This window comes from Eschrichtius robustus, chromosome 20 (assembly GCF_028021215.1).
Source record: "Eschrichtius robustus isolate mEscRob2 chromosome 20, mEscRob2.pri, whole genome shotgun sequence".
Lineage (NCBI taxonomy): Eukaryota > Metazoa > Chordata > Mammalia > Artiodactyla > Eschrichtiidae > Eschrichtius > Eschrichtius robustus.
The window spans coordinates 17,964,153-17,979,411 of record NC_090843.1 but is presented as its reverse complement, the minus strand read 5'-3'; the positions used below and the strand labels follow the sequence as shown (position 1 = coordinate 17,979,411).

At 47.1% G+C, this 15,259-nt stretch overlaps 1 protein-coding gene across 1 annotated transcript in view; it reads right to left on the bottom strand.

Annotated features, from left to right (window-relative positions):
- SOCS7 (suppressor of cytokine signaling 7) overlaps positions 1–14,036 on the bottom strand; it is a 33,403-nt gene extending 19,367 nt beyond the window's left edge. Inside the window, exons 1-5 of the mRNA XM_068531166.1 lie at positions 12,885–14,036; positions 4,955–5,019; positions 2,527–2,631; positions 925–1,055; positions 298–466 (exon numbers count right to left, since the gene is read on the bottom strand). Coding sequence (XP_068387267.1) covers positions 298–466; positions 925–1,055; positions 2,527–2,631; positions 4,955–5,019; positions 12,885–13,849 — 1,435 coding nt within the window. The 5' untranslated portion in view covers positions 13,850–14,036. The remainder of the gene's footprint in view (positions 1–297; positions 467–924; positions 1,056–2,526; positions 2,632–4,954; positions 5,020–12,884) is intronic.
- Between the last annotated feature and the right edge of the window lie 1,223 nt (positions 14,037–15,259).

Genomic DNA, 15,259 nt, shown 5'->3' with positions numbered 1-15,259 from the left:
AGAGAGTTTTACTGGCTTTGTTCTGTTCTTCAGTAGTCTTCTTCAGACTCTCCAATTTAGTAGACAAGATGCTAAGAATACTTTTAAACGGCACCCTGAGGCTCCTCCCAACCCCCACCAACATTTCTTCTAGTGATCGAAACCAGTGCCCATATCAATATTCAATTGAGTCTACGAGATTTTCCTCCCCATTCACAGTTCCATTTCTATGAATCCTTCCAATGAAAAAGTCAGATAGCAAAGGTAGGGAAAGGCAAAGGGGGAAGAAGGCTTCCTTCAAATGCCAGCACCTCTCACCTCTGTAGTGCTCCATTCTGGTGTGATGGGTGATACCCTGTGATCGGAAACTGAGGCTCAGGATATAACGAGGATCAGAGCTGTCTCGTACCAGGAAAGAACCATCGGGCTTGCCTTTCAGCTTCATCTCTGCATCTTCCCAATTCATCGGCCCCCAATACCAACCACACTATCAAAGAAGAAGTGGTCAAGTAGTTAACAGAACAGAGAAATGTCAAAGTTTTCAGCACAATTTCTCTTCCCACAAGAACCCCGTTTCCAAAACGCTGCAATAGGTAAAAGCTGCTAGGAGTGTCTCAAGCATTAGCAAAGAACACCAGGTTCATCACACTTTTAGGCCTCCAAAGTAACAGAAAGATAATTTTACAATTCCATTACCAAGGCCCTACAAAGAAGAGAAGAGCGACCTGGGTTAACTATGTAAACATTTCTCCTTAACCTTTCTTCATCACGTTCAGATTTTTTTTTTTTCAGATTCAATTTTACAACATCTCTTATAGAACTAATAATAGCAGCATGTTGTTTTGTCACTGTAAATACAGAGGCAAGGAAACTACTCTTCCTCCAAAAATAATAAAAGGGGAGCTGGTACAGAATTAGGAGAATGCAAGAGGAGGCACCACCTACCTTCTCCAGCTCTCGAAGGCTGGCTGCAAAGCTGCTCGAGTCGGGCCGGTAGAGGGGACACTGGAAGGGTGGCGGGGGTTGGCTGTGCAGGGATTCGGCTGCTCGGAGGGGAGCGATCCGGGGAAACGCATCTGCAGGGCAAGAGAGTGGCGGTCACTTGTCGACCCTCATTGTTCCCAACCTCAAGCAGACCCTCCCCCCAAAACAAAGAGGCTAACTGAAGAGGGGCAAGGCATTAGAAGATAAGCTGGAAAGGGTGGAAGCCAAAGCAGTGGGGAAGAGCTGGATGGGCTGGGACAAAAAGCTCTGTGGGCTCGTGTAAGCTGTGAAGGATGGGTGGGGGCGTTTAACCCCAGGAAAGGGGTAAGGAGCAGCTCACTAACCTGACTAAGGTGACTACTTCAGGGCCTTCACCAGCCTAGAGCGATTCCAACTTCTCCCACCTCGAGGTGGAGTGCCGGTAAAGCAGCCTTGGAAATAGTGACTCGCTTACTTGCCCGGGAAGAGCAACGATTTTGCCAGGCAAGTAGATTTTGCCAGGCGAGTAGAAAAGAATTCATTTCATTCATTTTATTCCTTGGGTACTGGAGGCTGGCAAAGCAGGTATGGGCTACTGAATGCTTGGTACTTATTTACAAGGCTGCAGTAAATGCTAAAAGCTTAGAAAGACCACAGAACTTTGAAAACCAGCAACATATTAAACCTCTTCCCTCCACTAAAATTAAGGCAGTTTCCTAAGTGATACCGACTCAAAGACTGCAAAACAGTTTCAGCAGCAAAGAGGCAAAAAAATCCAATAGTCTTTTGTCTCTACCAAAAATCAGATTCACCTCCATAAAGAAAATGGGTTAGAAAAACCAGTTCTTGGCCTCATTTCCAAGGAGTTCTGGTCCAGCCAAGGGGATATGATTTAAGCTCTCTCATAAATTCTGTTATTTCCATAAATAAATTTCTCCCATCCTTCAGAAGTATATCACTTGGTACTCCCCACTCTTGCAAGTCCTGCGTCTAAGCTAAGCTAACCTGGGGCATGAGGTGGAGGAGGCGGAGGTAGGGGGAAAGACTGCAGGGAAGACCCCATCGGAGCCACAAGGACAGATGTAGGCAGCGTCCCACTGATATCATCTAGAAGAGAGAACAAAAGCAAGAGGTTCAGAAATATGGGCACAGAATGAGCAAGATGAAGGCAGAGGAGAGGGAGAAGGATCATCAGGCTGCCCTCTGGGGCAAGATGGCCTGACCTTCACCCTGTCTTTTTGCACACAGGGCAACAATCATCTTAATCTGGTTGCCTTGGCTTGAAAGCAGGAAAGTAAGGATATCCCTAAAGCTGCCCACTAGCAGTAGATTCAGAGCAAGATAAATACCCTTTATAAATAAATAAAGACCGAATCAATATATGGACAGTAGATGTTATAGCATGCAGGTAAGAGACCCATTTAACCACTTCGGGAGAGGACAGGGGTGCTGAGAAAGGGACAAGAAATAATTGGGCCATCATTAGAAACCCAGGAGTTTGTTTGGCTCCTGGCAAAGAACAACAGGTCCATAGAGCTCACCCTCCCACTAGGGCGAGAAGACAGAGAGGGGAAGAAACTATACCTAGGAGGCTGAGGCTTCTTCTTGGAGGAGGAGGGGGAGTTGGAGGGTGTGGAGAGGTCAGGCCCCGCTGAGAGATGTCCACGTCCACAAGTGACACTGTTTCACCTGAGGGATTCATGGAGCAAGCGTGTTACAGTAGCACCTTGCCCAAAGCCGAGGCCAGGAAGCAAAGGGAAACAGAGGGCAAGCAAGGGAGGCTAGAGAGGTCCATGGCTCTCAGAAAGCTCAAAATCTAATGCTCCTTGGCTGGAGTCCGCCCCCGCCGCCCCCGCCCAAAAAAAAACCACCTGAGAAGTCAATTTTAAATTCCATCATTCCTTTACCCTGTTAAAGATCAAGGATCTTTAAGACAAAAACATGGGATTGACAGTTGAAAAGCCAACTAATCCTGGCTCTGCCACTGAGGATATAACCTTGAATAAGAGGTCTTCTTTATTCAAATAGAACCCACACCATTTATTTTTTACAGATTTGTATACCAATTTTTGCCTCGGAGAGCAAGGCAAGCAGCTTGTTACAAGCCCAAATGGACATGGAAAGCAAGTGGCATTAAAATGTAAGAACTGTTAAGCTGCATGCAGATAAAGGTCCCAATGTTAGCTCCGACTTCTTCCTAAATGGCTTTCCACATATAGATTTTCCAGGATATTCACTCATAAGAGAACCAACCATTTCAGATATCCATTAATTCCTAATAGTTGAGGCTACAAAGGCCGAAAAGTGCATTTACAACCCTAATAATTTACTTCCACAGTCAGCCAAAAGTCAGGCACATGGTTTCCTTACTTCCCAGCATGTCACGCAGTTCTGTTCTCTGCCACATACACTCCTTCTTGCCACCCAACCCCGTCTAACCTCTCTCCACTTGGATCACCAGAGAACGAAGGGTATTTTATCAACAAAAGGTTGACAGCCAAGAATGAGTTTGTTTTGGTAGGTCTGATCCACAAGTCAGAATTTGGGATTTCTGTAATTTGGCCCTTAGGGTGTTATTTCCAACACCTTTTTCTTATTTAGGAAGCTGAATTACCCCTCAGCTAGAATTTTAATGTTTCCCAGTTAAGAAAATGAGGTAACAAATATCTCTAAAAGGCCAGGAGCTGGGTTTTCAGAATCTAATATGGTTTTTTTTAACAAAGGTCTTGAACACTAATTAAGATAAGCAGAAAAGCTCTTACAAAAGTCATCAGTGGAAGTTCTAGGAACTCATCACACAGCTTAATGACGGAGGGCCTAGCTTCCCAGAGCAATGCAATGAGCCCAGGTTTCCTGAAGGGTCAGAGAGGTCTAGATTGTAGGCACTTAAAGGATGTAATTCAAGAGAGCTAAGCCTCTTTGAAATAAGAACATGGAACCTGAAACTACAAATGTGGGTTTCACTACTTTAAAAGGGAAACAACTGCTAACTAGAAAGACATTCTGCTACAGGATAAGATCCTTTAATTCTCTGCTTGGGATAAGAACAGAGGGGATATGAACAGAGAACCTCCTTCTCCACCTGTGCCTATTGCAGGCACCAACTCACCTGTCCTGACAGCTCACAGCAGTCTACCCAGTGATGGGGGTTCCACTAGCCGGCTTAACATTTTCCTGGAAATGTCCAGTCCCAGATCATAATTCTTGCAATCATCTTTTTTGAGGGACACAGTATCCAAAAGAGTTTGAAATTGGGATTCGGTTTAAAGGTTTCTCAGCCATGCCCAGTGAAGAGCACCCAGTTTCTGAGATTTGAGGCTGTGTGCTCCAGACTTCCTTTTCTACAGCTCATTCAAGCAGGAGCTTCACACCTGACTCACATAACAAAAGGTCTCCCTCTCAGAAAAAGCTCCCCTTTAAAGGAGAAGGCAAAAGGATATTTGACAGCTTTCCTACTTTAGCAACTGTGTTCCCTGCTGCAAGAGGAGAGACTTAAATTAGGTCCAATGAAGAACTCTTTAACAGCTGCAAGAACTGCTAGCCCCTAAAATGGGTAAGACAAGAGTTCATGTGATCCCCTTTGCCCAAAGTCGTTAAAAATAGACCAGATCATCATGGATCATGTTTATTAGATAATCCGTGAACTCCCTTGGAAGCAGGGACAGGAATTGTATGACTTTTGGGGAGTCCTTTATGCGCTATGAGCCTATAAATTTGTAATTCCTACTTTTAATTTATATGTGATGACCCTGAACGAAAGCCTGCATAACTGCCAGGGACACCTAATTACCAGCAAGCAGTCTCTACCTCAAACTATAAAGCATCCAAAGTCAAGAATACATTTCACACCATAAAAATAGCCTCACCCCAAACCCAGCAGGCACGAAATGAAGAAAATAACTGCAGACATGCTTGAAGCTCCCTCTGAGACGCATCTGCAAGTGTTTCCTGACTCGTCTCAGAACACTCGTGCTTTCAGATGTCAGAAGAAAAAGAAAGAGATCACCCTTACCTGTGAACAGGGGGCTGAAGGAGACTGGAGAAAAGGCACTTTGAGTTCTTGTCAACCTGGGTTTCCTGAGGGGTGAGAAGCACACAGAGAATGAGCTGCAGAATGAACACACATGCATTTAAATCACTGCAACAACAACAACAACAACAACAAATCACTGCAACAACTCAATTCCAGATGCACCAAAAAACAAAGCAAACCCTAGTCGTTGTCAGCCACACTTTTGTAATAAAGCCTAAAATTTAAAGGGGGGAGAATAAAATAATTAAGGCAATTCCTAAATAGATTTGGCTACAGAATTCAGCGGCCTACAAAGCAATAAGAAATCTCTTTGGAGCTTTCCATACCCATCACGTTAAAAGACTAAAACATCTTGAGTGGTAACTAGTAAGTCCATTTCTAGAGGAAGCAAGTCGGACGCAGAGTTGATTTTCAAATGGGAGCCAAGAAAACGGTTCTTGACCTGAACAGGTGCCACCTCAGAGCACCAGCTTTCCCTCTGGGCCTGCTCCTAGGAGCAGGAGGTCCCAAAATGAACCAGGCAAGATTTCTGGACTTGAGAACAGCACTATAGGATACACATGCAATCTTCAACCAGTAAGAACTCTGATTTTCGCAAAATGCCTCCAAGCCATAGGTCAAAGCCAACGGGGAGCCTCTTCAAGTTAGGAGCTCTGCCTGGCACCCAAAGAAGGTGGCCTCTTCCCCTTTCTGAGCTGCCAGTCACAGCACTCCCCCCAGGACTGCTCCTGATACTGCTCCCAAACCAGCTAGAAAACCCAGATCTCCAGTGAAGACACACCAAAGGTCACTGCACTTTGCACCAGTTTCAACTGGCTTTTGGGCGAGAACTGAAGGAAATGCAAAAGACTCTGACAAAGACTTTCTGGCTAGAAATGTGCTGAGCTCAAAACACTCACCTCAGAATGATTGAATTGACTAAAAGGGAAAGAAGTTGTGGAGGTGATGAAAATATGCTATACCTTGATTGTGGCAGAGGTTATGATTTTGACATTTGCCAAAATTAATAGAACTGAGCAACTTCAAAAAGGTGAATTTTAGGTGGTATATAAATGATATCTCAACAAATCAGCCTTAAAAAAACAATTCTACCACCAAATTAAGTGCCTGACTGACTCCACACCTTGTAGCTGGCTCACTTTCCAAAATTACTCTCACCCAAAGGTTGAAATAAAACTTCAACTTCACCAATAGATGGGGGCAGAAGTAAAGAAAATCCAAAATGAAATCCTATTCTAAAATATTTGACTTTGGAAGATCTTTATTCATTTATGTTTTAACAGAGATGTCTGTGCTTCTCAGAACTCACTTCAAACAGAATTTCAAAACCATACCGTGAAGACCTTACTCAGAAATAGCCAAGACGCCGGATTCCCTCTCCTGACCTGTCTCACACGCCCTCTGCAGCCACCTCCATGCTGAGACTTGAGAAGTCTGATGATGGTGCCCACTGTCAACGCCCCGCCCACAGCACACACAGGAGAGGTGGCTGCATCAGAACAAGACGCAAGCACACACAGTCCCTCTATTTATAAAAGTTGCTCATGGCAGTCTGCAGCTTAGTTGCAACACTCCAGAGGGCTGAAATGGAAAGTTAATTCCACTGGACATTAACTTTAAGACTGAAGAGCTTTCAAGCTGATTCTTATTCAGTAACTTGTGGATACAACATTAAACTCAGCAAGCAGAAACCTAAAGCACTGGCCTTTCGAAGGGTTCACACCTCAGCCATTTGGCGGTTTGCCTCTTTTCAAAGGAAGCTGCGTTACTCTGCCATCTGTCCATACTGGGGACGAGCCTCCTCAGTGCCAAGCACTGAAGAACAGCAGTACCCAAATGCACACATCTTGCGGAGGCCTTCTCACTCCAGCTCATCTTCTCCCCGCCCCTGGCATTTTGAAGAAAATCATAGTTTCTAGGATCTAGAAAAAGAAATACATACGACTCTAAACCCAGGCAGAGCCATTTGAGAGCCCTAGGATGGCTTTTTCTGGCAAATAAGGAAGGTTAGAGAAGTAGAAGGTCTAAGAGGCTGAAAGGCTAATAATAAATATGAGTGCTTCCTTCTCTCTTTGGGGAGATATTGTCTAACTGAAAATCCAAAACAGTTTCTGTCTCAAGGATCCTGAGAGCATTCTAATGGCAGTCATTCATGAAAAAACCAATCTAGACAACTATAAAAAACAAAGCAAGGGAATGATGAATTGAGGATGGTGGTTGGTTACATGGGGGAGGGGGAGATGTAATCAGGAAGTAACACACAGGGGTCTTCAAAGGTACTGATAACATTCTATTTTTTAAGCTTAGTGATGGTTACCTAGGTATACATTTCATTATTATTATTGTACATACACTTTATACATCTCTTCTTGTATATACGAAACATTTAAAATGATAACCATTCTAAGCTGGATGTGCTGTTTTTTGGAGAGCAACATGAATGACACGGCTCCAGATAACATTTTTAACTAACCCTTCTATACTACATTCCCATATTATTCTATTCCTCCCCAGACCACCTTGACAAGCATTAGGGTACAAAGTTAAGCCACTGTAACTCTGCCAGTGGGCCACTTGCATCTTAGCAGCAGAAAGACCTGACGGGTGGTGTGGGGTAGGACTTGGTGGGCTATGCCTCAGATGGCAGAACAAGACAGGGGCAGCAGAAGACCTTAGGTAAAGGTCTTCTCTGAGGCAAGTAGTCCTTTGTGTCAGCTATACACTGCTTGTGCTGCAGGTAACAAAGAGATAGAATGCCTCTGTCCATTTCCACTCTGCAAATTACTAACTGTATGGCAACAGATCTGTGGGATAAAAGGAGTTCATTAGACTAGACAGGCTGACAACACATTGATATAACCACTGGCCACTTTTCAAATTCCTTGAAGCCTAAAATATAAACAATGAAATAGTAATGCTCTCCCTCTCTTGTCCATAAATCCCCTCTACGGTGTCCTAAGACTTACACATGTCCCTTTCTAACTTCTAAAGTAGGATGTCCAAATATCAGGTTTTGCGGCCACAATTTACCTCTGCCCCTGCTAAAGCACACGGTGCCAAGTCAGCCAGCCTGTGCCATTTCCAACACATCATAAGCCAGTGTCTGTTCATGAGCTACAGGCACAAAAACCACATGTTCATTTTTAGTTCCAACACACAGACATCTGTGCAACAAGGTCAGATCTGAAACTCCACCATAAACCAACTAAAGAACCTATGAAGGGAACTTCCAGAGAAAAGCCCAGAGGTGTAGACCAAGGTCTAAAACCTTAGGAATGATGTCAGTGGGCAAAATGTTAAGAAGTAAAAGACACAAGACTCAAATGGACAGAGATTTCTGAAGCCAGGCTGCTCATTCCAAAAGAGAGCTTGTCAACCACAACCACTTCATGGAAAAATAGTTAAAAAGATCAACAGAATATGGACCCAAAACCCAAACATAAAGTCAGACCCTCCTTGGGACTTCCCTGGTGGCACAGTGGTTAAGAATCTGCCTGCCAATTCAGGGGACACGGGTTTGAGCCCTGGTCCTGGGAAGATCCCACACGCTGCCAACTAAGCCCCGTGCACCACAACTACTGAGCCTGCGCACTGAGCTCTGAGAAGCCCGCACACCGCAACGAAGAGTGCCCACTCTCCACAACGAGAGAAAGCCTGCACGCAGCAACGAAGACCCAATGCAGCCAATAAATAAATAATTAAAAAAATAAAAACACTTGGGAGTTTAAAAAAAAAATCAGACCCTCCTCACCACACCATAAAATCATTTTGCTCTCAGCATGTCATGCTCTTTCTCAAAAAGACCCCTTAGATCTGAAGACCCAAGAAAACAGAGAAAAGGGTTTCTCATGTCTGCCAGGTCTGTCCACGACAGCAGGGCCCCAAATTGATGCCAAGGGAGCCTGCCTCTCTTTCCAGAATTGAATCTTTTTTCCCCAGATAGGAAACCACTACAGAACTGTTCTCCATTTTTCCACCTCACAGCTATGAAGACTGCCAGTAATATCCTCAACTGGTAAGTAGGAAAAAAACAAACCTTGAGAAATGAACAAGGTACCCATTTCCAACCAAGTATGTATTATGTGATGATTCAAAAAAGTAGGATCAAATGCTATTTCTCACCATACACAAAGGAAGACAATCAGCTAAACATATGTGAAACAGACAAGGGAACTTCACTGGTTTTCCTGAAATAGCAATCCTATATAACACTGAAGCCCACGGGCATCAAGCCCAGCTCTCTGAATTCCAACATATGTGTGTTACACGGCCTAGCCCAGTTCTCCAGAACAGAAACCTGATTAGCTGGTGGGCCCATTTCTTCCTTCACTTCAAAAGAGTTCTCTAAGCTAACTCATACTAGACCTAAGACTCTGTATATCCAGGAAGGTCAACTTAGCAGACTCTAAAGCATCTGAAAGGAACTAAAGTTTGCTTAATGTTAAAATATGGAAACTGTTAAGCCTTATTAATGATTGTAGGGGGACTTCCCTGGAGGTCCAGTGGTTAAGACTCAGTGCTCCGGGCTTCCCTGGTGGCGCAGTGGTTAAGAATACGCCTGCCAATGCAGGGGACATGGGCTTGAGTCCTGGTCTGGAAAGATCCCACATGCCGTGGACCGACTAAGCCTGTGCGCCACAACTACTGAGCCTGTGATCTAGAGCACGCGAGCCACAACTACTGAACCCGTGAGCCACAACTACTGAAGCCTGTGCACCTAGAGCCCGTGCTCCGCAACAAGAGAAGCCACCGCGATGAGAAGCCCGCGCACCGCAACGAAGAGTAGCCCCTGCTTGCTGCAACTAGAGAAAGCCCATGCGCAGCAACGAAGACCCAACGCAGCCAAAAAAAAAAAAAAGAATCCTCCTGCCAATGCAGGGGACACGGGTTCGAGCCCTGGTCCGGGAAGATCCCACATGCCGCAGAGCAACTAAGCCCACGTGCCACAACTACTGAGCCTGCGTTCTAGAGCCCGTGAGCCACAACTACTGAGCCCGCGTGCCGCACTACTGAAGCCCGTGTGTCTATAGCCCGTGCTCCACAACAAGAGAAGCCACTGCAGTGAGAAGCCAGCACACCACAACGAAGAGTAGCCCCCGCTCACCGCAACTAGAGAAAGCCCCCATGCAGCAACGAAGAGCCAGCGCAGCCATACATACATACATACATATGTACATACATAAATAAATAAAAAGACTCTGTGCTTCCACCACAGGGGGCGCAGGTTCTATCCCTGGTGAGGGAACTAAGATCCCACATGCCGTGCAGCACGGCCAAAAAAATAAATAAATAAAATCAAATTAAAAAATGATTGTAGGAGGTACTTTCTAGTGATAGCTGTGGGGAAGGTAAATGCTGAGAAGAGCAAAGAGAATCATGCCCAGAGGTTACTGTAAAAGCCCCAAATTATACAGCAAAGACTGCAGAGACTCGTAATCAACTCCAACAATAAGAAGGCAGGCATATACCTTCTGGCAAAAGACTGACATTTCTCATGGTTTCCAGGTCCTACCAATCAAAACAAGAGCACAAGCTAAAAATCCAAACTTATCCTTCCTCCCAACAGGGCGGACTTACTAAGGAGGTGCAGATCCATAGAAATCACAACTACCCTGGCCAGACTTATCAAGCTTCTCACAGCTGCGAGGCTGCCAGCAAGACTGGCACATAGTAAGCTGTGGAAAAGCTAACAAGAAAATCTAACAGCACCAAATCCTAAGCACTTAAAAAAAAAAAATCACCAGTTCAATCTTACTACTTTTCCTCCAAAAGCACAAAATACTCCATCTCAATTTCTCTTGTCTTCACTCTATTCCTATAAGGACAGGAACAAGACAGGAATCACTCCCATTTTACAGATTAAAAAAAGGGGGAAGTATGAAGAAGACAAAATTGGCCCGCATCCCACAGCTGATGCTGGAGTCCTACATGGAATCTAAATGTTCACATTCTCTGTACAACATGCTGCCTCCTAACAGCAGTCAACCAAACGTTCATACATGAATACCTAGCTCTTCTCCAATTCATCAGAAAAAGCTCTTGGACCAAAAAATGTAATTCTCCAGTGCCCTGAACTAAGCTTCTTTGCAGAGCTACAGCCCAATTTGCTCTGCAGTAGAAATCTGTATTGTGCTTAGTGTGAGGGTTGGTCACAGAGCAGCCAATGACCATTAAATTCTGCTTCCAAATGCAAAAAACCATATAATGTTATATGCCTTTTCCTCCTCCTAATCTATTAGACGTAGCAGCTAATTTCACGCCACACCTCCTATGTGGCGTCTCTGGAATCTTAGACCAAGTCCTGGTCAATATGGAACAAAGGCAAGACAAACCACAAGAAAACTAGCAATCTATCCTATGTCATTACCCACAGCTTCAATCCTGCCCTCCCCCCAGCTGATGAAAATTTCATCTACACTGGTTACGTGGAGCATCGAATGCAGAGCCTACCACAAAAAAGCTGCTTCCGCAGCCACACTTTTCTGGACCTGAGCTCCCAGCGTGAGTTCATTGGGAGGCAAATGTGGAAACATACATCTACCTGAAGGGGCAACACGCATCAACCTACTGATTTCCTCAGGAAGTCTGGGTTTGGTCTGATCCCCAAGATAAGCCCCTGGCCCAGCTGTTCAGAAAAGGCAACAAAGTCAAACTGACCAAGGGAATTCCCTGGAGGTCCAGCGGTTAGGACTCTGCGCTTCCACTGCAGGGGGCACAGGTTCCATCCCTGGTCAGGGAACTGAGACTCCCCCGTGCCACATGGCAAAAACAAAAAAACAAACAAACAAAAAAACTGACCCCACACTTTCCTCTTGAAGTACAAGTTCCTTTGAAAGGATGAGTGGTTTCCAGTCCAGATCACACCTTAGGACCGACTAGGGAGCTTTTTAAAAATTCAAATTCTTGGCCCTCTGATCTTTTCCCAAAGCTCCCCACATGATTCTGGTGAACAGTGGTTCTCAATTTATCTGTTTACCTGTTTTTCAACCTTGGGTTGTGGCTACCAGTGCATCTCATGAATCCATCACATGAGCTGCACCAAAACCAATTCCAATCTTTCTAAGAACCCACTCAACAGTGCAAACCACAATGGCAGTTACCACAAGGGAAGTCTCATTTCATTGACACAAAAGTTGACAGCTTTTCTAAACCGATGTACAAATCTAACACTGGATGTCAGAGAGCCGTCCACCCTTCAGAAATGCAGGGAAAAAATGTTTAAGTTTGGAATTTTCATCAATTGGCCTAGAACTCATGTACTAATGTACATGAGTATATCTCATACTTAGACTTCTCATGTGGGTTTGAGAGCAAGGCTATTTTCTATTCTCACAGTGGTCAGCATACAGGCTTGAGATACCAAGTATATCTAAGAAACCAACCAAGAAAACATTAAAACTTTGAACAGAGATGCCCAACTGACTGCTGGCCTACAACTACACAAGTCTGTCACATCATCTGCACGCCTGAGTGTGAAGGGGGTGCTGGTACATAGAAAGAATAAGCAAGGTGGTCAAACACAACACCAACGTTTTGCCCCAAAGGCTACACCTTTCCAGCAAGCCCCCTGCCAGGGGTAATGGTAGACAGACACCTTGGAAAAACTTTAAAAGCTGGGCCAGGGTGGGCGTGGGGGGGGGGGGGATGGTTTGGAATCATCGCCCAACTAGAGAGAGGCTAACCAGCTGATAAGTGTCACCGCGGGAGTGAATTCTTAGAGTGAAGGCTGCTCCCACAGTCAGCTCTGACCTAATGGGCAATGTCACCACCTTTCGCCCCAAGTCTCCGCCTCCTTATGAAGACCATATCTTAAGAACTGTCAGGATCGTGTTAGCAGTAGAATAAAAGGGAAATGAAACAAGAAAAGGAATTCTGTCAGCCAGCCCCACCGCCCCCCAGCCGGTCTCACCTCCCCGCGTCCAGCTCCCGGCCCGCAAAGCCTCCCACGTCCGTCAGGCTCGCAGCTGAAGCAGCCAGCTCTCCGGAAGGCCTCTTGCCGGCCCCATCCCCACCGCCGGAGCCACCGTTGCAGCTCTTCGTGCGGAAGAGGCGACTGAGGCGGATTTTGAGGGAGCTCTTCCGAGAAGGGCCCGCGAGCGGCCGGAGGGGCCCAGGAGGAGGCGGGGGTGGGGGAGCTTGCTGCTGCTCCCCTCTACTCAAGCGCCCTGGAGGGACCAAGTCCTGCACCGGGAAGGGCACCGGGGGTAATTCAGGGGCCGGGGGCTGCAGCAGAAGCCGGCCGCCCCCTCCTCCTCCGCGGCCCGGGCTGCTGAGCTCCTCTTCCGAGCAGCTGTTAGTCTCCAGGCTCTCGGCCTCCGACTCCAAGCCTTCCAGGACCAGCAGCGCGTCGCTTGTTTCCGTGGGGTCCTCCCCGGCCTGCGGGGCGGCAGCAGGCGGCTGGGGCTGCGGAGGGGGCGGCTGCGGGGGGCACGGGCACGGGCAGCAACCCCCGCCGACCGTCTTGACCCCGGGCCCCGCAGGCTGCCCGAGCCCCAGAGCCGCCAACTGCGCCTCTAGTCCAGCCGCCGGGCCCCAGGTCCGCTCGAGCGCCAACCCCGGCGGCAGGGCCTTGGGGTCCAGGGCACAGCGGTGCCGAGGACACAGCAGTTCCGAGGGTCCCGGCTCCCGGGCCGCCTCCGCGTCCTCCTCCTCCGGCGGCCGACCCACGTTGCGGAACACCATCAGCTGAGGCGGCCGGGAGCCCCGCGGGCCCGGCCGCGCGAGGAAGGGTGGCGGCGCGGGGCCATGGCCCGGGGGCGGCGGCGGCGGGCCTGGCTCGGGGGCCGCCTCTCCATAGCCGAGCAGGCGGCTCAGGACGCGGTACGAAGCGGCCGCCGCCGCCGCCTCACCATCCCGGAGCTCGGCCCCCTGCATCGGGGAGAGGGAGGGAGGGCGGGCGGCTGGGAGCCGGGCTGGGGTGGGGACTAGGCCGGGCCCCTCCGGAGCCCCGCCCGCCACGGCCCCCGGAACGACAGTGCTAACGGCCGCCGCGGCCTCTGCCTCATAGAGGGGGCGGGGGGCGCGCGGAGCCCAGCGCGAGCCCACCCTGCGCGGCGCCGCCGAGCACCGCCCCCGATGCGTCACTTCCGGGTGATGGTGGCCACGCCCTTTCCCCAGGGCGTGCTCGCGCCGGCCTCTCCGAAGAGTGACGTTACGCGGGGCCTGGGCCGCTATTGGTCGTGAGCTGCTTCTTGCCTAGCCTTTAGTCCGGTACCCCGACCCTGGTTTTTCACTTCCCGGGCTCTCAGGCCGAAGCCACCCTTGCGGTTAAGGTGGGGTGGCCCTGGAAAGCTTGGTCTAGTCCTGGAAGAGAGCTGCTGGCCTTGGGAGGACAGTACCTTTGGCTCTGGTCCCGCCTATGCCGCTTGCGATGTGTGACCGTGGCCAAGTCGTTTGTTCATTGACTAACTGTATGCCAACCGCCTTGGCATCCAGTGAATATTTATGGAGCGACACATGAATAACATGTTCTAGACCCAGTGCTGTGCTGATAAATGTTGAACAGCCGACTGTCGGGAGAAAAGGGGAATGTATGCATATATATAGGTACATAAGGATGTGTAGCACAGAATTTACAAATAATAATGTACATTTGCAGATTCCTTATAACCAATTTATTCTCACAGAATGCTTTCACTGATTTTTTGCCCAACTGCTGTATGGGTAGCCAACCCGTGGTTTCAGTTGACCGGGGGATGTAATCGCGACATGGATGTTGGTTGATGTCCTCTGTGTCAATGTAAGAGGAAAGTGAATAAACAAAGACGTCTTACCTGTCAATTATGGGAGCAACTTCTTTGCTGAATAGGAAAACAATTTTCAAATACTGAAAGAATATTTCCTCAAGTTTTGTGCTATACAGAATGTAATGGCTACAGACATAACACATTCACTTAAAATCTGAATTATTTACATTTTCTCATCACTTTCTTAAATCTAGATTATCGACAAAACAATAAATCAAGTCCCTATTTGTAGCGCTTGCCGATTTCTATGGTGTAAATCTTCCCACCAAGGCTGATTTCAATCTACCATCTTGACTTTACTGAACACAGAGCATACTATTATGCAGTAGTTTCATACTATTATGTAGCAGATACAATAACACAAATAACCTCAAGAGCACAGGTAAATAATAACAGTAAAATTATTAGGAAGTGATGAGTTTTGAGAATGTATTAGCTTTGTTTTTAATATATTTAATGTTTGTATAATTTAATTTTTAATAGTTGGCTGTGTTTAGCAACTGGCTTGTAGGGAATTCCCTGGTGGTCTAGTAGTTAG